The following is a 25400-nucleotide window of genomic DNA, read 5'->3' on the forward strand; positions in this document are numbered from 1 at the left end:
AGGGGGTCAAAGTATTAAGGAATGACGTCAAGGAGGTGTTTTGTTCACAAATCAACTGGTGGAATGAGAAAGTGGGAGGAAACTGGAGTACCCCGAGAAAACCCACGGACACGTTGTTGTCCACCACAAACTTACTTAGCCGGAGATCGAATCTACCACTGAGCCCTCCTTACAGAGGTGTCCAAGTTGAGAGTTTTTATTGTATAATGAAAAATTTTGTATATATTTTTACTCCACTGTTTGTTACAACAAAATGATGTGAAGATCAGCATAAAAGATAGTCTTCCGTGGAAATACTGGAAAACTTATATTAATGAACATAGTTCAGGTTAGGTGGTGTCGTTACATTATTTTATTGTCTTCCATATACTCAATAAGAAATTGGTGAAGTATATTTATTAAAGTTGTACTTATCCAAAGGGACACTTTTATTTATTTAAGAGTCTTCATCCCGGCGAAATTAAAATACCGCTAATTTTACAGTAATTATGTGATATCTTCAAATAGATAAAAGATAATTGAAATGTGGAACAAGACCGCCCTAGACAATATTATTTTGCGTGAGGTACCGTTATCACAAGTCACCTAGTGGCTTTCCGTTTTCAGCTGTTTAGAAACGCGAAAATAAATGCCGATTTTTCAAAATGGCTCGAAATCGAAAGCAGATAAGCGAGTCGTGATAACGGTTTCTCATGTAAAATGATATTGTCTAGGGCGCTCTTGTTCCACATTTCGATTATCTTTTATCTATTTGAAGATATCACATAATTAATGTAAAATTAACGGTATTTTAATTTCGCCGGGATGAAGACTCTTAATTGTGTACGTTTCGGCAAATGGTTATCGGAGTCCTCGTCACAGTTCCTTTCAGCTACTATTGCTTGAATTACACCGCCATTGATTACCTTTTGCTTCTCCATAACTTATGCGTTTCTAATGATGTTTCAACTACATTCTTGTTCCATTATGATCTCGGTTTCTTTGCTCTTACCAGCATGTTGTAAAGCTGGGGATTTGTAATTAATGAAATCTTGTTCTAAATCTCTCAATGTTTTTTCACCTATTTCAGTTCACTTCACTGCTAAATATAAGAGGTCGAAGAGAACTAACAAAATTTAAATTCTATTATCTGTCCTAAGAATTTAAAATCTGTGATCATTGGATATCTTAATTAGGCTGAGATTTAAAATTTATTGGTTGATTATATACGGATTTTGCCACCTAGGCCATGCAAAACAATAGGGTGTCCGTGAAGTTTCCCAATTCGGATTTTGGAGTATCAGAATTTTTGAACCGCAAGTGCGAATGGAATGATACTACCACGCAGAGAAGGTCTGTTGCGAATCGTGGGGTGCGGGTTCGACGTTTGTCCTTACAATTGCCAGAAAGAGACGAAAATTGAAGAAAAAAATTTTTCATGAAACTTGAAAAATCAGAAATTAAAGATTTTCTCTTTCTTTCTGAGCGAGAGAGAGAGAAATGGGAATGCTAATGGGTAGGTTGGATAGGAATGTATCGTTCTAATAGAACAACGACATATTGACACCAAGTGTAGACATCTCACGGCCACCATAATGGCGTTTCGTAGAAAACATTGTTTCCCTCTAATGTGGCACCACTGACGGTGTCAGCATATGTGGATGACTACCAAATACCTTACAGATAGCCTGTTACAAACAAACAAGAAACGTGCAAGTCATTGAGGAGACGTAATAATCTATCTACGTCTGGCCGTGACCTCCTGAATGGTTTGAAAATTTCTTATTTGTTTGTAACTGTCTATCTGTGGGATAGTTGATGGCCAGCCACATGTATTGATACCGTCAAGTGCCGTCACTGTTGTAGTATTACGTCATAATGCCGGAAAAAAAAATCGACACGCCATTATCACGGCCGTGGGATGTCTACACTTAGTGTCAATGTATAGTTATTGTTGCAGCACGGTACATTACTACCCAACCTACCTATTACCATTCCCATTTATCCGCAAAAAAGCCACAACTGCCTTTAATTCCTGATTTTTCACGTTTCGTGAAAAAAAAAAAAAAAAAACTCCTTTTGCATGTTTCTAGCATTTGTAAGAACGAACGTCGAACCCCCACCCCACTATTTATATCTTGAAAATATGTACAAGAATAATCCTTCTTTGGGTGATAGTTTCATTTCATTCGCATTTATGGTTTGAAAGTTCTGATGCTCCAAAGTTCGTGTTGCTCGACTTTCACAGACACCCTGTAGAAAGCAATAATGGTTTTCTTAAAAGACTTATGTTGTGAACAGCAATAACGATTTGCCGAAACCTACACAATTAAGAATGATTTTGAATGAATACAGTTTTAGTAAGTATTAAATATGTACTCAAAATCTTACCTTGTACCATAATATTTCAATCCTCTGTGGAATCATCTTCAACTTCAGGCATAATGCTAGCCAGAATTTATTTTTTGATTACATTATTATCTCCAACATTTGTAACAGTTTTTGTGCTTACAAACTGTTGTCTTAATAAATTCTCTAACAAGGGCACAAAATTTCCGGTCGCAGTTGGCGACTAGAAATTTAGGGCTGGCGACCAGTATTCAGTAGAAATGATTTCTGCCTAAGCTAACAGGGCTACGCAGTTTCTGTTTCGCACGAAAATAATTGTCACTGAGTGAGAGAAAACACGGAATGTGAAGTCTTTACAACGGAAATTTCATGCCATGATGTAATCTTTTTTTTTTTTTTTGTCAAACTAAAGGCAGTGGGGGAAGGGGGGCTCTTGTAATTTGTACATGAGAGATACTGGCAACTATCATTTTTGGATTGGCGAGTGCGTTTGACTGAAATTTTGCGCCTTGCTGTAACTATTTATTTATGTTCACCACTGGTAATTGGCTAAACCTGTTTACGGGTTCTAAAATTGCAGAATAAATACTACTTACCTCTTGTGCCCTCAGAGCGCTAAAAATGTCAACTAAATCATTTTTGTGTTTGAAAACACCTTTGTGCAGTATTTCCATTTGAGCACTTACTCCTTTGTTCTTATCATTAACCTGTCTTCCTAGTTGATTTGAACACTGATACTGTTGGGTTTTGTTTTAGTTTTGCATTTTAATTTAATACTCACATTAATTGTATTCCCTTTTGACTTTTCCATCAGAAAACATGTTCCCAAACTATGGCTTCCGCGGAACACTCGCTGCCGATTGTTCTATTCACAGGAATTACAGTGATATACAGCTAGCGCTTTGTTCTTTAATTGCCTCCTCCCTTGTTTTTATCACTTGTATCTGATGAACCATTTAACGAAAGTACTTTTTATTTATTGTGTGAAATATTTTCATTATCAAGCTCCATCGTGGCTATATGATTGGCGCATGCGTCCTTGATTCATAAGACCCAGGTTCGATTCCTCTGGAAGGATGTGTCGTTTGAATCCCACGTTAAACTGCTGATTTACTTGTCATATAGCCTCAAATGGGACGCTGAACAATTTATCAACCAACTAATGTTTTGACTATTTTCTTGTCAACGATTAACTTCCGATTTCCGTTTCAGATTTCCTTGCTTGAGCCGTGTGTGATATATATATATATATAGCGCTTTAGAGTACTATTGATAAGTCTCAGCACCTTAACAACTCGTAATATGCCTTCACAACTCTCAGTCATCTGCTTCAGATATCTATACATCAAGTCAACACGTACACTAAAAGGGAAATATGACACATGCTTCAGGTAATTGATTTGATTAGGGTTTAGTGAATGTTGCTTTTGAACACCGAGTCCGTATGAGACAGGACTTAAAGTGGGATCCGATACAAGCATTCTCCCCCAAAATTCAAAAAGTAGGAAAATGCAAATTAAATCTTTCAGTTTAACGTCCCACGATGATTAAAGCAAGTAGATGGAAAAAATGGTGGAATGAGAAAGTGGGAGGAAACGGAAGTACCTCGAGGAAAACCAGAACACGATGTTGTCCACCACAAGCTTATTTGGTCGGGGATTGAACCAGGAACCGCATGCACCCGAGGTAAGCACACTACCTTTGAGCTACCGTGTCGCACATGTGTAGGTTTTAAATGTGAATATATTGTTTTTGTTCAGCAAATAGTTTGTTTAATTATATACAAAGCAAAGCTTCTATTTATGGAAAATATTATACTTGAGATCATATGCAAGTATTTTATCTTTAAAATTTTTTCCTGCTTTCAGACTGCTTAGAGCCATGGAATCGCTTGAGAAGATCCTGGAATTTTTAGGTGACAATGCACGTACTGATTTGAAGTCAATTGCTATCGACAATGTGCTTGGTAAGAATATTTTTAGACAGTTAATCAAATTTTATTTTCATGTACAGTCAGCCATATAAGTAATGCGCCCCTTTCTGCTATAACACCACTTAGTCGGATCCAGTACTTTTAATGATATCACAAACGCCTAGTCATACACAACCCAGCTTACACGAAACATTTTAAGCAGGCATTTTCTGTCCAGTTGATGCTTTAAAAAAAATGCATGTAAAAAGAAAGTAAAGAAGACATGATTAGAAAACGGTTGAAATAAACTGAAAATGTCAAATCTGAAACAAGCGGAGGAAGTAAATTTGTAAATCTTTGTCCTTATTCATGATGCTGATCCAAGTCCCCATCATTCTCTTCATTCCAACATCTCTTTCCTTCTCCACAGGAAAAAAATCTAACTTACCATACTAAGTATGGATTGAAATTAAAATTGAAACATGTTGACAAGTTCCGATCTCTTGGGTTTCGAACCTTGATCTTCCGCATCAAATGAGTTTGCACAAAAATTGTTAACTAGTTAAAATCCTTTCATATAGGTCTCGTGTAGTGTTGTAAAATTTTCGGAAATTTTGAACCTGTTGGTAAAAAAACAGTCTTTTCTGGCTTCTTTCCAGAAAAATTGGGTGGGCCGCGGTGGCTCAGTGGTAGAACGTTCACCTCTGGTGCTTGGGGTTCCGGGTTCGATCCCAGCCCCCGCTAAGTGAACTTTGTGGCGGACAAACACCGTGTGCGTGGGTTTGCTCGGGGCTCTCCCGTTTCCTCCCGCTTTCTTCATTCCACCATTTCATTCATTTCTCATCTTCACCGTCTCCTTTAGCCTAACCGGCACAACCGTGGGATGTAAAACTCAAATATTTCATTTCATTTTTCAGAGAAATTGAGAAGAGAACAAAAATCTGATTGTTGACAGTTTTGGTACCCTTTATGTCCAAAATAAAAAGTATTCTCCTCTTGGGAAGAACGAGTATTCTGCAAGTCTGTGATAATAACGAACGGAAGTTTCACATATTATATTTCACGATGCCTTTTAATATATTTCTTGCTGCTCAAATTGGCTCACTTATGCGGTGTATGTGTGTATATGTAAATAAGATCATATTTCTTTTCGAGTTGTTCGAAATACAAATAATAAAGAGGAATTTTACCATAAATCAGAAAAACTAAAAAGTAAAATTCAAACCTGTTGCTTTAAGTATTTTTCCTGTTAGCGAAATACATTATATATATGCTGCAGACAGGTTACAGCAATTAAGATTAACATCACTCAAAGAAATAGTTTTTAAATTATATTTTCCGATTTTTGCCAATATTTCCGAACGAAAGATTTTTCTAATGAGTTCAAGATTGCGGAAATTTTACAAAGCACAATGAAGATATCTCTATAAAATAAATGTTTGATTTTAACATATTAACTAAAATGATTCTGGCCCCGTTATTTTAATATTTTGCTACCATCAAACGGGAACTTTATAACATTGTTTAAGATAATTTTAATGAGTCAATATTAATTAATCTAACTAGGATTGTACTTTAGTTTCTTTTGTAGCCATAATTCTATTTTATCACGAGTTTGGATGAGTAGTGTACATATATTTGTTGCCACAAAATGTCCCTATTCTAATATACGAAGCATAAGTACTTAATGATCTAAACTGTAAACTAGTAAATATAAAATAATTTTCATTTTAAAAGTATAATATAGTAAAATATTCAAAAATTTCAACTTTTCCCAAAATTCCGTTTTTTTCAAGATCGGGGGGGGGGGATTGTAGAATTTTTTTCCTTTTTTTTTTTTTTAAGGCCTTCACAACACTAGTCTCGACGAACAACTAAAGCCCATTGAAGAGACGATGATTAGTTGAATTAATTAATTTTATTCTTAGGTGATTGTGATTGCAATTCTATTATTGCTTTATAATTACTGACAATCATTCCAACTCCGATCATTTCTCAAGTTCAACCTATTTTACATAACACTTCTGAAAGTAAATTTCATATTGAACTACACCCGTAGGAAGCTGTTTGGCATTTGTCGATTTAATACGCTAAGGATGTGAAATAAATAACTCTCTTATGATTTGTTCCAATATACTAGAATTTCGAGTCTGCTGACCCATGTATTGAAATAAATGTACAACATTGTATGTTATCACACCCTCCGCGCTTTTTGAATCATAATCTTTCCTCAAAATTCAGAAAATATTACTACACTCTTGATTCGGCCACAGTCAGTAAAGATAGATGGACAGTTGCTCAGAGGTCGACAATCGGTAGTCAGAATAGCAGTTACAGGAATGGTGGAGAGAGCAAATACTTATGGTCCTTTCTTTACCTGAACAACTATAATGAGTGAGAAAAGCTGAAAGCCTATTTGCCGCAAAAGATAAAAAGCAGTATTTTCTTCTACATATAACAAGATGTTACATGTAGAAACAAATTTTGATATATATATGTTTTGCGGTGAGTATCAGCCTTTTTGCTTTTCTCATTAAATATAATCACCGCTCGCAGTATTGTGATAACTATAATGAGTGTTTATATCCGTTTACCATCAATATGGAAAGTTTTAAAAGTTTAAGACAATAAAAAGAAAAAAAAAATAGTCAAAATCGAGCATTTTACTTCGAAACTTTTATCCTGACCCCCATTTTCGTTGTGTCTGCCCCCTAAACGTATGAACCTTAAACATAGGATAACAATAATCCAGTTTTTAAAATTTTTACTGTAAAATTAGTTCGTGATTATTAAAATTAAGTTGCTTTAGACCACACACTAAGTGTTTTTTTTCGTACTATACGAAATTTTTGGATAAGTTCACATAATTGTGTTCTGTGTGTACTAATACGAATTTAAATATATTTTATAGGTTTGACGGGAACAGAAGAAGGGAGAAGATTAATGCTGCAGCTTCCAGACCTTCTCAGGGCAATCATTCACCTAACAAAGGACTCCAACGAAAGCATAGCTAAAAATACGTGTTTGTGTTTAGTGAATATTTCAGCCGACGAGTCGTGTGTATCGACGTTGTTAGAATCCGAAGAACAAACTGCAGAGAATATTGTTCCGGTGATGGTCGGTTTAATTTTGGATGAAGCTTCTGCAGTGGCCGATCCAGCTTGTATGATTTTATCCAATTTAACAAGGCAATCAGCTTCTTGTCAGAAGGTGTTAGATATTTTAGAATCAAACAAGATCGAACTCGATAGACTAGTGTATGCTTTCACTGCAACAAAATACAATAAGAAAGGTGCTAATCTTCATTATCTGGGACCAGTGTTCTCTAATTTAAGTCAGTTATCCACCGTCAGAAGGTAAATATTATTTTAAAATATTCTTTTTTTGTCTTTGCCGTTATGCGCAGATAACAAAAATTCAGTATCACTGTTGTATTTCTTGTTTGTTGAAGTTTAGTTTAAAGTTGTAATGCATTCAAATTTCAAGATCTTCCACCGGCAATCTAACTCAGGACTTTGTGCACAAAAGATGTGCACGCCAGCTACTAGATCATTGGGGAGAGTCAGTAATACAAAGAATTATGTATTATAGGGAGCTAGCTTGTTTACCAGCGGGGGCTGAGGTAAAGGGGGAAAAATTTCAACAATTTTTCTGCCTGACTCTTGCAATACTCCCTTACCCTCCTTCTATATGTCAGCGTTGCCAGGGTTAAAAATTTATCACATGAACGTCATTCTGAAGAGTTAGTGTGAGTTGATTATTTGATGGGTGCTGTTGTGGTTGCGGTTTTGTTGCTTATTATTCATTTGACAATGGCTTTACAGCGTAAGAGAGGGCAAACTATACACAGCGAAGCTAGAGAAGTAATAAGGAAGGCCATAGTGCAGTGCGACGAAGAAGCGAGGGAGAAAAAACTGAAGCATTTGCTAACACAGCCTAATTTGCGTGTGTCCACGTATACAGGGATCTTCGATAGGGGTTGCACTATTGCATAAACTCTTTGAATTAAGTGAGTATTACCTGAATTTTTTGACAACGCACTGGCAACCCTGCCCAGGACCGTCGAGTGACCGTTTCTTGGTGACGGGGTGGGGTACCTGTCACTCAACTCTGAATTCCTCAGCCTCGCATTAAAGCCAGCTCCCTATAATAGCATTTACAACGAAAAAAAAGTAATATACAAGGAAAGAAAATAGGATTATGTAATGTATGTTAAACTAAGCCTCAGCCTCGCATTAAAGCCAGCTCCCTATAATAGCTTTTACAACGAAAAAAGTGTAATATACAAGGAAAGAAAATAGGATTATGTAATGTATGTTAAACTAAGCCTCAGCCTCGCATTAAAGCCAGCTCCCTATAATAGCTTTTACAACGAAAAAAAATGTAATATACAAGTCAAGAAAATAGGATTATGTAATGTATGTTAAACTAAGCCTCAGCCTCGCATTAAAGCGAGCTCCCTATAATAGCTTTTACAACGAAAAAAAAGTAATATACAAGGAAAGAAAATAGGATTATGTAATGTATGTTAAACTAAGCCTCAGCCTCGCATTAAAGCCAGCTCCCTATAATTGCTTTTACAACGAAAAAAAGAGTAATATACAAGGAAAGAAAATAGGATTATGTAATGTATGTTAAACTAAGCCTCAGCCTCGCATTAAAGCCAGCTCCCTATAATAGCTTTTACAACGAAAAAAAAGTAATATACAAGGAAAGAAAATAGGATTATGTAATGTATGTTAAACTAAGCCTCAGCCTCGCATTAAAGCCAGCTCCCTATAATAGCTTTTACAACGAAAAAAAAGTAATATACAAGGAAAGAAAATAGAATTATGTAATGTATGTTAAACTAAGCCTCAGCCTCGCATTAAAGCGAGCTCCCTATAATAGCTTTTACAACGAAAAAAAAGTAATATACAAGGAAAGAAAATAGGATTATGTAATGTATGTTAAACTAAGCCTCAGCCTCGCATTAAAGCCAGCTCCCTATAATAGCTTTTACAACGAAAAAAAAGTAATATACAAGGAAAGAAAATAGAATTATGTAATGTATGTTAAACTAAGCCTCAGCCTCGCATTAAAGCCAGCTCCCTATAATAGCTTTTACAACGAAAAAAAGTAATATACAAGGAAAGAAAATAGGATTATGTAATGTATGTTAAACTAAGCCTCAGCCTCGCATTAAAGCGAGCTCCCTATAATAGCTTTTACAATGAAAAAAAAAGTAATATACAAGGAAAGAAAATAGGGTTATGTAATGTATGTTAAACTAAGCCTCAGCCTCGCATTAAAGCCAGCTCCCTATAATAGCTTTTACAACGAAAAAAAAGTAATATACAAGGAAAGAAAATAGAATTATGTAATGTATGTTAAACTAAGCCTCAGCCTCGCATTAAAGCCAGCTCCCTATAATAGCTTTTACAACGAAAAAAAAGTAATATACAAGGAAAGAAAATAGGATTATGTAATGTATGTTAAACTAAGCCTCAGCCTCGCATTAAAGCCAGCTCCCTATAATAGCTTTTACAATGAAAAAAAAAAGTAATATACAAGGAAAGAAAATAGGATTATGTAATGTATGTTAAACTAAGCCTCAGCCTCGCATTAAAGCCAGCTCCCTATAATAGCTTTTACAACGAAAAAAGTGTAATATACAAGGAAAGAAAATAGGATTATGTAATGTATGTTAAACTAAGACACCAGATATAATCATACTGTATTAAGAATGTAAATATATTAAGAAGTTAAACTCAATTCATGACTTGATCAAGCATATTTCCTATGTTATGTACACTTTGCTTTAATTCTTGAGAAGGTCTGTAGATACTTAGCTTTTGTTCATTCCAAACGTGCTTCATACTTACAGGGTTCACAAGGTACTCATTTCAGCCAAGAGGGTCATGGTGGCTCAGCGGTAGAGCGCTTACCTCTAGTGCGTGGATTCCCAAGTTCGATCCCTGACCATGTAACTTTGTGGTTGACATCATGTCCGTAGGTTTTCTCGGGGTATTCCATTTCCTTCCACGTTCTCATTCCACCAATTCTTCCATCACCATCATCATCATCATCCACTTGCCTTAATCATCGTTTCCCTTAGTCTAAAGGGCATAACGTGGGACGTTAAACTCAAAGATTTTATTTCATTTTTATTTCAGTCTGCTTCTTCCATATGAGTTACTTCTCTTCTCTACTTCATCGTGCTTTATTTTTCATTACCGTTCTATAAACTATGTCCAAAGTTTCAACTCAGAACGGAAAACTAGGAATGTATAGTCTTTATCAAGAAGTTAAGCAAGAACTAAACAGGGTTCAATATTAGGAAAACAATTACTACGGCGATAGTGAAATAATCCATTGAATGTGTGACTTTTTATAACTTAATACAATATTTGTTGATTAGAAGCATAATTTTACGACATGTAGTTTCTTACCACATACATTTAAACTATAACTGAATCTGTTATCTGAGTATTTAAAAATTAACACAGAAATCCATCACACTCAAAAATATATCTATTGTATGAAGTTGGCTTTTAATGTTATTAGTAAATCTTTGCGTGATAACTTGTCCAGGTGAGTAATCGTAGACAGTCGACAAATCTTGTGAGGAAATAAATGAGGCAAGAACCGATTTTTTCGTACTACATTCTATCAGATGCGAATTCAGTTACATTCAGTGGTTGGTGAAAATGTGTGACTGGACCAAGAATCGAAATGAAAATAAAATGAAATCTTTCAGTTTAACATTCCACTAATATCCCCGTAAAGTTAAGGGAGAAGGGTGTTTCAGACAAGTGAATGATGATGGAAGAATCAATTGAATGAGAATCAGGGTGTCTATTAGTCTGGAAAATATGGAAACCTGGAAAAGTCAGGGAAAACTCATGGAATTTTCTGTATATTCTGGAAATTTTTGGTAAACTTAGGTTTATTTCATTCCTTTCACATTTTATCCCTACAATGTTTGGAAAACAACTTTCGCTACAGCAGAAGTCATCATACAATGAAGGATTTCTGAAAGGAGTTGGCAACCCTTGCGTCTGGAGCTCGTGATTTCTGATATCCACGTTAAAAAATAATCCTCATACCTTAGGCTTGCAACAGGTGACCCCAGTAAAGTCCTAAATAACACTTGTTCTGATCTTGTTGATTTTAATGTAGCGATAAGTTAATAAGTTAGAACCTAACTATGTATGGTTAACTCTAATTTATAATATAATGAGCACTTTCATTAGTTAGATTTAAAACTCGTATTCCATTTTCAGTGCAGTGTGACGTTCCGCGTGCCTTTCGTGATGTTTATTTTGTTGGTAGTTTCTGTGAATATTTTTGATATGCTTGTGTGCCGGAAGTGCCTGGGAATGTACATCATAAGTAAAAAGTTCTGTCTTGATAGAGCTAAAGATTTCAAAGATTCTATTAAAATTCAGTCGTAGAAAGAAAATAATTTGATTAAATAATGAAAATTGAATTTAATAAATTAATACAGAAGTACACGCAAGTATGCGTTGCTTCACACTTGTAACTTTTTAATAAGATCATTTTTCCTAGCAAGTGCTCATATTTTTATAGAAAACGTGAAAGTAATAGACTGAACTCAGCGATTATTACCACACTTGAAGTATGTCGATTCAGTTTCAGATAGTAATCGAGAACCATCTTGTGACAGCGTTAAAACTGTTAAATCATGTCTGAAGTATTCTTTGCTTGAAGCTAAATTAGCTTTCTTCCAAACCGTTGCTGCAGACTTTTTTTTTTTTTTAACGAAATTTCAGTCAGACTTACCCATGCTTCCTTTTCTTTATGGTGAAGTACTTAAACTTCTGAAATCCCTTATGATTAGATTTGTTTAAAAAAATCCATTGTGGTTGAAGCAACAAGTTCTACAGACTTGATGAAAGTTTGCCTAGAGGATGATAGTAAGGATCTGTGTTCGGCTAAGCAGGTTATGTCAGATTTGCGACACGTACAGAATTAAAATCAAAGAAGTTACCTAGGAATTTTAACAGGTTGTGGAATGAAGATTCTGTGTAAATTGTCACTGAAATACAGACTTACTTATAGTGCTGCATGTCTCTCTCCCAATTAAGTTTTAAACAAGAGATTTGGGGAGGAACAAATAACCGTAGCATTGGAAGTGCTTGTAGAGAATCATCATTTGTCTGGTCCTGCTGCTGCTGAAGTAAAACGACTCTACAGTGAAATTTGTACTCAAGATTTAATTATTACAAGAATGAAGACTTTTGACGTAACTAAGGATCGTTTAGATCGCTTGTGGTTCTTCATTCCTGACAACACTAACACCAGCAACAATTTTTCATAGTTCGTTAAGAAAATTCTAGTGTTATCACACGGAAGCTCTTCTGTTGAACGCAATTTCTTATCGAATAAGGAGTTCCTTGTGGATAATTTACACGAAGAGTCTTTAGTTTCGCAGAGAATAGTACATGACCTGTCACGTTCCACGGAGGTGTTCAGGCAATGTCAATCTCAAAACAATTAATTCATGAAGCAAGAAGTGCAAATACCAAATGGAGAGAGGCTCTCAGAAGGAAGCAGACAACAACTGAGGCAGAGAAAAATCGTTCGGAAGAAAGAAAGAAAGGAGCTGCAGAGTTGGAAGAATTGAAGAAAATGAAGGAAAAAAATCCTTGAAAAGGCAGCAAAAGAAATCAACGAAGTTGATGAGCACTTGAAAAATCTTAAGAGAAAATCCCGTAACGTGATCGTAATTAAAAATCTCATGTAGATTTTAGTGTTCTAGATTATAAAAATATTCTGTATTTAGTATTCTACATTGAAATACTAAATATAGAATACTTTTGTAATCTAGAATAAACAATGGGTGTCAGTATGTGTATCTCGCAACGACAGTCTTGTTAGTATCCATATATCTGTGTATATGGTCATGTATGTATTAGCCCTACTTCATGTTCTGAAATAATAAAAAATCTAATAGAAGTAAATCACTTGAGTCACAAGTACGTGGTATGAAATGTAAAATCTTTATATGCATTTTTTGTATATATATATATATATATATATATATATATATATACAGTGAAACCTCTCTAAAGCGGACAGCCGTGGGGAATCAATAATTGTCCGCTATAGAGAGGTGTCCGCCTTAGAGAGGTTTTGATATTTTCTTACGTAAATTAGTAAAGAAGGTAATATGCAATTAGTAACAATATTTTTGGATGAATCATGTATTCACGAATATTACCATAATGTTACTGTACCTGTGTTGTCCTCTGCTGTCCAATATTCTATGTTCGAGGCACAAGATGGAAATAAGATGTTATAGTTCTCTGCACTTTACACTTACGTTTTCAGTATGTCACTTTAATTGGTGGGTTAATTGCAGTCCAGTAGTGTCTTTTTTGTGACAATATGCGTACCCGCGGGCAAAAACTACCGAACTTATCTTCTGCTTGGTTACAGATTCCAGCAGGACAGTGGAATAACGTGTTATTCCAAACGGCGGGCAACTGTCAATCACTTTTGTGTCTAAAACAGCTTGAGTAAAAGTGGAATGCAAGCAAAGGACATGAGAGTGTTGTTAAACAGAGACTCTTCGTCTGGATTGCTGAATAGACTGTTGAGGAGACAAAATGTCACAATGCTTTCTTGGTGACATGTATGAATTACTAAAAATGTATTTTTACAATACTTTTCAACTTATTTATAGAGAAAGTGTCCGTAATACGGAGGTAAATAATACCTATAAAGGACAGAAAAGACTGTCCGTGTCCGTACTAGAGAGTGTCCGCTTTAGAGAGGTTTGCCAATATGTTTTATCCTGTTACAGTGTTTGGGGATTACAAAATATGTCCATTACGGGAGGTGTCCGCTTTATAGAGGTGTCCGTTAGTAGAGGTTTCACTGTATATATATATATTAGTTTTTTTTTTTTTTTTCGTAATTTCACTTTGCATTAAGTCCGCTGGCAAAACTACAAAATATTACGTTCCTTGAACAGTGCACAATTTACATTTTACAGATTATTAAAATATAATTATTCACTAATACACGTTATTGTGATAAGCCTCGCAATAGCATCCTCAAACCTTCGCCGAGATTACAAACAAAAGATCTCCTCCAGTTCCTTACCAGAGGGTAGCGTTCCCAAAACTGATGCAACGTTCCCTCTTTGTACTGCCATGCTGATGCGTTGCAGTAGAAACGAGGTTGCTCTAGCATCTCCTGACGATAAACGAATGCGGTGACCAACTTCTTTTATAAAGTTAAGGCCTTCGGGACCCCATGAACCACCCGATTCGACAGCTATAGCGACAAAATGATATTTGTCGAGTAAATTGCTATATTTCCTGCGCTTTTCTGTTTCCCGGCGAGCAGCCACTATATATTAGTTGTATTGAAGCAAGGAGCGGAAAGAGATGGCTATAAGGGAAGATGGGAGGCCATCAAAAGTACATTGTATTTAACAATATTGTTCTTGCCAAGAATAAATAGGTACTTTCTTAAGCGTTGTTCATATTTTTAAAAATGCTGTCGCAACTAAGAGAACACACATTTAATATTATAAAACTACAAGTGTTTAGAGAGAATAGCGGTTACTTAACTTCATTAAAATATAGTTTGGAAAATTTTCTGATTTGGTCTGGAAAACCTGGAAAAATCCGGGAATTTTATTTATCTGAAATAGTAAACATCCTCAGAATGTGTGGGAAACGCAAGTAACCCAATAAAACCCACACCACATGATATTGTCGACCACAAACTTACTTGACTAAGGATCGAACCAGGGACTCACGCAAGAGAGATAAACGCTTTATCACTGAGCCACCCTGTTCCCCGTAAGAATCAAACACGAATCTCCGACTTAACGTGCCAGTGCAAAATATTATCTCTCTACCTATATTTCTAAAACAGTTTTTTATATGCATATCGCAAAATACTTTTACTTTTATTTTCAGCGTATAAGCGTTCAATTATTTACATTTGCCAAATTCCGTGTAGTGCTGTAAATTTGTTATAATTATCTTTTTGTAAAGATACCTACATCTGATTCTAATTTACTAAACTAGCTCTAATTGTATGGCCTATGGAAGTCGAAGGTTCAGTGTCGTAATCACAAAAGCTCTCCACTGACTTCTATCCATAGCCAACTGGATCCAGTTTCTACTTTGTATGCACTTTTTGCGAGATCCATCCTGATATCGTCCTCCCATCTGCACCTACGTCTTCCTAATGGTCGTTTTCCTATTGGTCTTCCAGAGCTCCTCCGTGGCTAAGCGGTTAGCGTACACGCCTATGGCGCGGGAGACCCGGGTTCGATACCCGGCGGGAGCTCATGTGGTTCGGATTCCATGTTAATCAGTAGGTCCACGTCTCATATAGCCTCGCTGCTGAACGGGACGATAAACTCAAAATCAACTCAACTCAACCTATTGGTCTTCCAGTTAAGACTTTGAAAGCGTTCCTACTTTCTTCCATCCTGGCTACATGACCTGCCCACCTGACCTTCCTAGATTTAATGACCATAACAATGTTTGGTAAATCGTTTAAATTATGTAGTTCCTCGTTATGAAGTTTCCGCCAATCCCACTCCCCTTGAGTCCGAATTACACGAGCTTTTGATATAATTTGAATATTCATGAATATACATCTAGACTCTGTTGCTACAAAACATGCGTGACCGACCTATCACTTCGGTAAACGATACTAGAAAAAAGAGTTACATTCGGCACTGTGGTCTAGTGGTAAAGCGCTTACATCTGGTACATGGGGTTTCCTGGTTCGATCCCGGCCAAGTAAGGTTGAGATATGCCCTTGATTTTTTCGGAGTACTCCCGTTTCCTCCACTTTCTCGTTCCACCAATTCTTCCATTATCATTCACTTCTTCTAATCATCATCTCCCTTTGCCTATAGAGCATAATCATGGGAAGTTACACCTAAAGATTTCATTTCATTTTATATTGTTACATTCGATTACTTAATAAATACTAAATAATCCGATTCTGTTCGAGAGAGGATAAAGTTAAACAATAAACCACTTTTAATAATTCAGCGTAGATGATTAAAATTTTAAACAAATCATCATCTTTTTCTACTCAAGTCAAGAGCTTTAGACTAAAGTAGAAATTAATAATTTAAATAATTGTACTTGATTCGTGAAACTTCCTTGCACTTTCAAGCTTTCGACTCAACCGTGAAGCCTTATTCACGGATAGTAAAAGAAGGAGTACAAGTAATACATAGATCAAGGAAATACAAAGGAGTGGACTTATCAGGGTAGAACAGTATAAAAACATCTCCTCGGTTTTTACTGTTCACACGTGAAATAATAGCAGCATGCTGTAGACTGACAGAGTCAAGTCGTTTGTTCTTTTGTTCAGACAGGGAAGGTTGTCAACTCATGTTAATGTTCTTATTGTTTTGCTAATACTGGGTAAATTTCTAAATTACTGTCTCCCATTCCTTATTTAACCAACCCTTATCTATATTAAGTTCGGGATTTTTTTTAAGAAAAATAAACAAATTTTCAAAAACAAGCCTTTCTGTTTCATTCTTGAGTCCAATACTATATTATATTGTGTTTCCTCTAAATGTTTCAAAAGATCTGAAACATTTAGGTTCTGTTTTAGCATTCTTTAAGATGTTCCTTGACTGTACGTTTAAATTCCTTTGTGTTATGCCTACATAACCCTCCAGGCAGTTGCATTTTTTTCTCGTAAACTTTCGATTTTCTATTGGGATCTGTGTAATAGTCTTAAAATGGGTTTTTCCCAAATTTCAGGAATTTCTGTGCTGTGCTGAATTATACTAAGTAAAAATCTTATTCAATGAAGTTGTCGATCTAGGAGATATAAGTAGTCTGATTCATTTTTTTTTTTTTTTTTTTTTTTTTTATCTGTGGTCTCTGTTGTAGATCTGTCGAAACATACAGTATGTTTCTTTTTAATTTAATAAAGTGGAAACAGGTTATCCAGTCACATTACCTAGATTCAATAAATAATCAATCTCTTTCTTTAACTCTTTTGGGATTTTTGGTTGGTTTGTACCTCATTCTCTTTTTGGAATAAAGTAGCCTTCCGTACGGTGCCATTCTCATGTCTATATCATATACTGAAAAAGGTAATTCGAGGAATATGGGGATTTGTTTTTTAAAAAAAAAAAAGTTCAATAGTTTAGGCTCTTCTAGACCAGCCCTGTGTTAAGGCACATATCTCAAAGGGGGGGGGGGAGAGAAGAACTAGGAAAGAAGCCATAACATGTCTACCCTATCTTATGGTTATGTCGACGACATGTACAGGGCGTTTGGAAACAACACCGACAATGTTTGGGAGGTGATTCTTGACACCAAGACAATACAGAAAGTATAGACCAACCTGGGTGCAAAAATCCGCCATTTCAGAGTTATAGGCTGCCGAAACCTCCCCGATAAACACCACCTTTACGAAGACACTTATGTGTCGGGTGGGGAGGATTGCGTGCTACAGTGAAATTTAGAGCTGTGTCGGTGGTAGTTCACTACCAGAAGGGCCACCCCTACCGAATTGGTCTAAATGGAGTAGCCAGACGAAGAGTGTTCTGGGAGAAGGCAGCAGTTCTCCAGTAGCCAAGTTGGCGGAAATCATAGTGATTGGTACGGCAACTTGGACATTAGTCCCAGGCGTGGTCAGAGTGACTTTAACGGCTGGGATACTGCGGGGTGGAAGGCAACGGGAAACCACCACTCTATTTTCCCTAGTTTGCTAGCAGCGAAAAGAGAACATATGAACAATGGTCTTTCGCAGGTCAAAATGTAGTTCCGGAGGTAAAATATCCCCCCATTCGGATCTCCGGGAGGGGGATGGCTTGGGAAGGACTATTGGACGAGAAAGTAATAATGGGGGAAGACAAACAGAGAAAGAAAGACAAGGAAGAGCAAAAGATTTAGGATAGGGACATGGAACGTACGTACTATGTTACAGGGAGGAAAATTAGAAAATCTTAAAGAAGAAATGAAACAAAATAATTTAGATTTGGTAGGAGTTTGTGAAGTTAGATGGGAAGGTAATGGGGTATTGAACAGCGAAGGATATAGAATGTTTTACTCAGGTAATGAAAAGGGCGGTCATAATGGCGTAGGAATAATTCTTGGAAAGCGCTTAAAGGAGAAGGTAGTGAAAGTAGAATTTATTGATGATAGAGTTATGATGTTAAGACTTAAAGGGAAAACGAAGGATCTAGTGGTGATACAGACATATGCACCGACGACTTCGCATGCAAATGAAGAAGTCGAGGAAAATTATGAGAAAATAGAAGAAATTATAGATAGGGAGAAGAAAGGTGCATGCATAATTCTAATGGGAGATTTCAATGCAGTTGTGGGAGAAAAACAGGAAGGTAGTATCGTAGGCAAATATGGTTTAGGCGAAAGAAATGAAAGGGGAGAGGGACTGGTGAATTTCTGTAGACAGAATTCACTAGTAATTGGGAACACTTGGTTCAATCAGCACAAGAGAAGAAGATATACATGGAAATCACCAATAGACGGCGGAAGATATCAGATAGACTACGTTATGATTCAGGACAGGTATCGGAATAGCTTAAAGAACGCGAAGACCCTTCCCGGGGCTGATATTTTCTCTGATCATAATCTTGTGCTGGCCGAAGTAGATATTCAACTGAAAAATGTAGGCAGAAGAAAAGTAGGTAACAAAGTGTTGAATACTGAAAAGTTGAAAAACGAGGAAATTAGAAATCTTTTCGCTGAAAAATTCGAAGAAAAATGTTCAAACGAGGAAAGGATAGGCGCAGGTAGTAACGCACGGTGGGAACATATTAAACGTTGCTTACAGCAGGCTGCAGAAGAAGCAGTAGGTTACCGCGAACACAAAACTGCTAAGAAACCATGGGTTACAGAGCAGATGTTGCAGAAAATGAGGGAGAGGAAGATGTGGAAACAGGTTGATACAGAAGAGGGCAGAAAGATGTACAGAAAGTTAAATAATGAATTACGAAGAGAAACAGACAAAGCGAGGGAAGAGTTTTACAAAAGAAAATGCGAGGACATAGAAGAATTAGAAAGAGTTGGGAAATATGAGGAAATGTACAAGGAGGTGAAATCTATGGAATTTCGGAGGAAACAAGGGAGTATCATGATGGCAGTAGAAAATAAGAATGGGAAGGTAGTCAGCGAGAGAAATGAGGTCATAGGAAGATGGAAAGAATACGTTGAAGACTTATATGAGAGTAGGGATAGACCGTGTAGCCTAAATGTTGAAGTGGAAAATGAAGTAGGCGAGGATGATAAAGGATTTAGTATACTTCGGAATGAGTTTGAAAAGGCTATATCTGAGATTAGGAATGGAAAGGCAACAGGAATAGATAACATACCAATTGAATTCATTAAAAATATAGGAGACAAGGGAAAGAAAGAATTGTGGCGACTATGCAATGAAATATATGAAACAGGAGAATGGCTAAGAAATCGAACCCAAAGAGATGTGAGGATTATACAACTATTAGTCTCATATCTCATGCAGCTAAAATTCTGCTCCGAATACTGAACAGAAGGTTATATGGAAGAACAAATAAAGATGTTGAGGAAGAGCAGTTCGGGTTCAGAAGAGGCAAGGGCACAAGAGATGCTATTGGATTATTAAGGGTGATCGGTGAAAGATTTATAGAAAAAGGGAAAGAGGTGTATGTTGTATTTATTGATCTAGAAAAGGCTTTTGACCGCGTGAATTGGGAATTGTTGTTGGGAGTTCTAACAAAGATAGGGTTGGAATGGAAAGATAGAAGACTCATAAGAAACTTATACATGAACCAACAAGTAAGTGTTAGAATAGGGGAAGAACTGACGGAAGAGAGTACAATTGAAAGGGGAGTTCGACAAGGATGCTGCCTCTCGCCAACACTATTTAATGTCTATCTAGAAGAGATAGTAAAAAAGAGCCTACATGATGATGATGGCATTTCGGTAGGAGGTAGAATGATTAGATGCATAAGATTTGCAGACGATATGGCCCTTGTTGCAGAATCTGAAAAGAAAATCAATAAAATGTTAGAAAAAATGAGGAAGGGCTTTGAAGAATATGGGATGAAAATAAATGTTAGAAAGACAAAAGCCATGGTGATTGGAACAAAGGGGTCTGTGTCAAATATAAAAGTAGGAGGGGAGAAAATAGAACAAGTGAATAGTTTTCGATACCTGGGTAGTGTTCTTAGTAATGACATGAAATGCGAACGTGAAATAAAAGCAAGGATAGGAATGGCGAAAGAAGCCTTTAAAAGAAAGAAAAGTCTGTTTTGTGGGACCTTGAACAAAGAGTTGAGAAAAAGACTCATAAAATGCTTCGTGTGGAGTGTTGTGCTGTATGGGGCGGAAACGTGGACATTGCGTAAGGGTGACGAAAATCGACTGGAAGCCTTCGAAATGTGGGTGTGGAGAAGAATGGAAAGAGTTAGTTGGGTCGAGCGGAAAACGAATGAGAGAGTGTTAGAAATGGTGGGTGAGAAAAGAACACTTTTAGATATTATTAGGAAGAGGAAGAGAAACTGGTTGGGACATTGCCTAAGAAGAGATTGTATCATGAGGGACGTCCTAGAGGGTATGGTGGCGGGAAAGAGAGGGAGGGGGCGAAAGAGACTACAATTAATGGATGATATTAAAACAGAAAGATCATACGCAAAGACGAAAAGGTTAGCGGAGGATCGTGGAGCATGGAAGCTTCTCAGCTGCGGCAAGTGACCTGCCAATAAAGGCAGAATACCTATGATGATGGCTGCCGAAAACATGAAAAAATGAACTTTAAAGGTCCATAGCTCCAATACTATGGGACCTACTGTAGTCAGGTCAAGACTTCACTCAGGAACTGATATGTGCGCTATCCAAAAATACGTGTTTCAGTATCCTGCAGTACTCACGCAACAATTTTTATAGAGGGAGTTTGCCTACAGGTATATAATTTGAAGTACTCACCAACTACCTCCATAAAAATTATTGCGAAAGTACCGCAGGATTCTGGAACAAGTATTTTTGGATAGCGGACATATTAGTTCCTAAGTGGCCGCATAGTATTGGAGCTGTTGACCTTTAAAGTTCATTTTTTCATGTTTTCGGAGCTTATAACTATGAAATGACGATTTCTGCACTCAGGTTAGTCTATACTTTTTGTCTTACTTTGGTGTCAGAAATTATCTCCCAAACGTTGTCAGTGTTGTTTTGAAATACCCTGTATATCTGTTCTTGGATCCCATAAAACCTTTTAGACATCATTTGCGAGAGAATAAAGTAAACCTTTTGCGTTGTAGTCTTGAAGGCCAAACAGATGACGTCACAACCTCCATCAACTTGACAAGCTCCTTCTCAATAAACGTGTCACCTGTTTCGCAATGCATGTACGATTGAACAATTAAACAAGAATTTTAGGAATGATAGAAAAAAACTAGTTTTTTGATCCGGGACCACAAAATTTTTGAACGGTCTCTAAAATCGAGTTTTCTTACTTTTTACTACGAAGCACATTATACTGAGTTAAGTGATAGTTAGGGTTTGGGTACACTATATATATTAGTTCTCTAGATATAAGGCCTACAAGAAAATTTTTACCTGAAATATATTAGATCTTTTGATTCAAAAATTCAGCAGTAATAGATGTTAAGTGAACGTTTTAAAACAATACACATGCATGATATACATATAAATCCCAAAAGGGTTAAACCCAGTGGCGTATTTAGGGGAGGGGCTTTCGGGCTTAAGCCCCCCCCCCGAAATCTTCTTTACTATACTAAAGTATATGAAATATCTTGCAGAATTTTCACATTTTTAGGCAAAGCCCTCCCCGAAAGTTAGCAAAGCCCCCCCCCGAAATGAAATCGTAAATACGCCACTGGTTAAACCAAGGTCTAATGAAAGAAGTCTTGTAGCACAAAGAAAAAAGTTTTTCCATTTATTCGCTTTGGTCATTAATGAATGTGCGCATTTATATTTGCAATAAGCTTGTTTCGAACGCTAATGACGAGTTTATTACATCTAATATTTAGTCCCTAAACAGATAAGTTCACCTTCCTTTTGATGTTCCACGGTGATCTTCAAGTTAGGGTGGAGGTGATTTAGTTTACTGGTTAAGAAATTACTAATTTTCTTTGTACAAAAACAGTACAACATCGGTGTATATACTTGTATATTACCGCACAGCAGCTAATTCTTAGTCTTTGATGATTTTATTTTCAAAGTTGAAATATTGAATATTATAGAGTTTTAACAGGGAGGAGCGGAAGTAAATTGAGTTCTTTTCTATGTTGATAGTTAAAAGTATATCTTAAATCTATATTAGACGCACAAATAAAGGAGTTCCTATATTAATTATTATAAACCCGCGTCTTATTCTTAAATAATTAAGGTTTTCCTTCGTTAAGGATTTTAATTTTGTTTTAGGTTAATGTCTATGATAAACAATGGTGCAAGAACGATTACAACGCTTCGATAGCGTTATAGATGGTACGATCTGGCTGAAAGAAAAAAAAAAGTGAAATGAAATGTGTGAGTTCTACGTCTCGCGGTTATATCGGCTAGGCTAAAAAAAAAGACGGAGATGGTGAGAAATGAATGAAATGAAGAAAGTGGGAGGAAACGGGAGAACCCGAGAAAACACACGCACACGATGTTTCTCCATCACAAAGTTCACTTGGCGCAAGCTGGGATCGAACTAGGGACTCCATGCACCAGAGGTGAACGCTCAACCACTGAGCCGCCGCGGCCCTGATCAGGTGAAATAAATCTGCGTTTCGACAGATCTACAACCGAGACCACAAATAAAAAAAAAATGGTGTTGGTCTAAGTGTATTTCATCGATTGACAACTGCTTTGAATTAAGTTTTTTACTCAGTATGTTTTGTGTACTACAACATTAACCCCTACCCCACCACAATCAAAACTTTGGGGTGAAAAAAATACTCAAGTCAAAAACTATTATGTCGATCTCAATGGAAAATCGGAAGTTTACAAGATAAAATGCAGTTGCCTTGGATAGTTAGAGTATACGTATGACAAAAAAACATTTAAAGATATAGATCAAGAAACATCTTATGAGATGGTAGAACAAAACATCCGGTTCAGTCTTTCAAAACATTTAAAAGAAACATAGCACAATCTTGTAGACTCAAGAATTTTATTTGGAACCAAGAATGAAATAGAAATACTTATTTTCTAATTGTTTTTTACTTTTATTTTAAAAAATCCGAATGTTAAGATAGATAAGGGTTGGTTAGGCAAAGAATGGGAGACAGTAAATAAAATATGTATCCAGTATAGGAACGATAATAAAAACATTATCGTGAGTTTACAAACTTCTTTATCTGAACGAAAGAATACACGACTTGGGCTGCCAGTTCATAGCGTGCCGCAATGTCATCTGATGTGTGATCGGGAGCAACCAAGATGTTTTTGGATCAAAAGATCCAATATATTTCAATCAAAAATTTTCTTGTAGGCCTTATATTTGGAGAACCACATATAGTGTAGCCAAATCCACACTATCATTTCACTCAGTATGATATGCTTATTCCATAAAAAATATGAAAACTCGATTTAGGGGCCGTTCAAATAATTTTGTCGCCCGTGATCCAGAAACTAATTATTGGCCAAGATCGCAGTTTTTTTTTTTTTAATTACTAGAATTCTTGGCCAAGATCGTAAAATTTTGGATCATTCCTAAAATTCTTGTTGTACTGTTCTACCTCAGTCAATCCATTCCTGATATTTTCATGTTTTTATCACATTTACTCCTATTTTTACCCACCGTGTCTGCAAGGGAAAGCCGAGAGCTTGAAATTAGAAGGGAATTTTCTGGAACTAAATAATAATTAAAATATCTGACGTGAGTGTGTTAGGATAATGTCAGTAGTGACTTTAGTGTAATATGGATGCAAGCAGTACTCCACAGTATTAGTAATCACAGAGTCAGTTAATAAGTCTTTTTTTTTTATAATTAAATAAATAGATAAATTAGAATATAATGTGATTGATGGAACTTGTTTGTGTTTTGTTTTAGGTACATTGTAGATAAGGAGAAATGTGTTATACAGCGCCTTCTTCCCTTTACGGAATACGAGGCATCTGTTACAAGGAGGGGTGGAATCGTAGGGACGCTAAGAAACTGCTGTTTTGATGTAGGTACGTCATATTAATCTTAACGATATATTATTATGCTACTTGGGTGGCACTATTATGAATTAAAAGAACAATTAGTCTGTACTTCTATTTTGTGTACTAAGATAATTGATTGAAGAAGAGTGACTCATATTTGTTATTGATACAGTGAAGCCCCGATTATCCGCGAATACCGCGAAAATAAATAAATAAATAAATAACTCTGCTGCAGTCGCGCTCAATTTATTTTTCATAAGTAGTCGCTGTGGACTGACACTCCTCATGCAAATAAGAACTATGTTCTAAAACATAAAAATAAGTTGCATTGTAAAAATCAATATTTCCAACAATAGCACATATTTCGAAGTGCAACCTTATTCTGATAAGCAGCAGCCGATTGTTGTAAGGTATAAAAAAAACGGGAATTGGGAAGAGTGATTTGCTGTACTACACATATTTTAAAAGTTTTTTTTTTTTTTTGTACAATAAAACGTAATTTTTATGCTGATTTTTTTCTTGTTTGCACCTCATTTTTAGTCTTTTTTTTTTTTTTCAGATTATCCGCGGTTCCCTTGCCACTCAATCCCGCGGATAATCATGGCTTTACTGTATTTTGTGTAGCATGTTTGAGTGTGTATTAATTAATCCACAACTATTTCGTGGAGAATTTTGACATATTACATGTTTTTTAATGAGCAAGTACAATCCAGACAGGTTTGAGGCAGCAGCGTCATTGGAGATTTTGCTTTGGAGGGGGTATATTCCAATATAAGTAAAGTTTCCCGTTTTTCATTCTTATCCCTTTGATTGAAATATGTACACCTCAAACACCGAGAGGAACAATTGTCCCCTCACCTCTGAAGCCCTAAGTGACATCCTTGGTTCGTGGTTCCAAGTACACAGTCTGACGTAACGTTAGAACAAAACATCTCATACAGCTGCATCTATTGTCATCTGATAATTCCCCCCCCCCCCCGCTTTCCTCACTATAAATGATCCAAAGTTTGTAGAATTGAGCTCGCTCATTCTACAAAAAGTAGTTTCACATT

The 25400-nt window shown here is 36.3% G+C and overlaps 1 protein-coding gene across 2 annotated transcripts in view; it reads left to right on the forward strand.

The window, feature by feature from the left end:
• The window catches only part of LOC145692658 (co-chaperone protein HGH1 homolog), an 81438-nt gene that overhangs the window by 3879 nt on the left and 52159 nt on the right, over nt 1-25400 (forward strand). For both annotated transcript variants that reach the window (XM_081768030.1, XM_081768029.1), the window contains exons 2-4: nt 4197-4294; nt 7152-7596; nt 24254-24375. In XM_081768030.1, coding sequence (XP_081624156.1) covers nt 4210-4294; nt 7152-7596; nt 24254-24375 — 652 coding nt within the window. In that variant the 5' untranslated portion in view covers nt 4197-4209. The remainder of the gene's footprint in view (nt 1-4196; nt 4295-7151; nt 7597-24253; nt 24376-25400) is intronic.

This window comes from Thermobia domestica, chromosome 8 (assembly GCF_964235325.1).
Source record: "Thermobia domestica chromosome 8, izTheDome1.hap1.1, whole genome shotgun sequence".
Lineage (NCBI taxonomy): Eukaryota > Metazoa > Arthropoda > Insecta > Zygentoma > Lepismatidae > Thermobia > Thermobia domestica.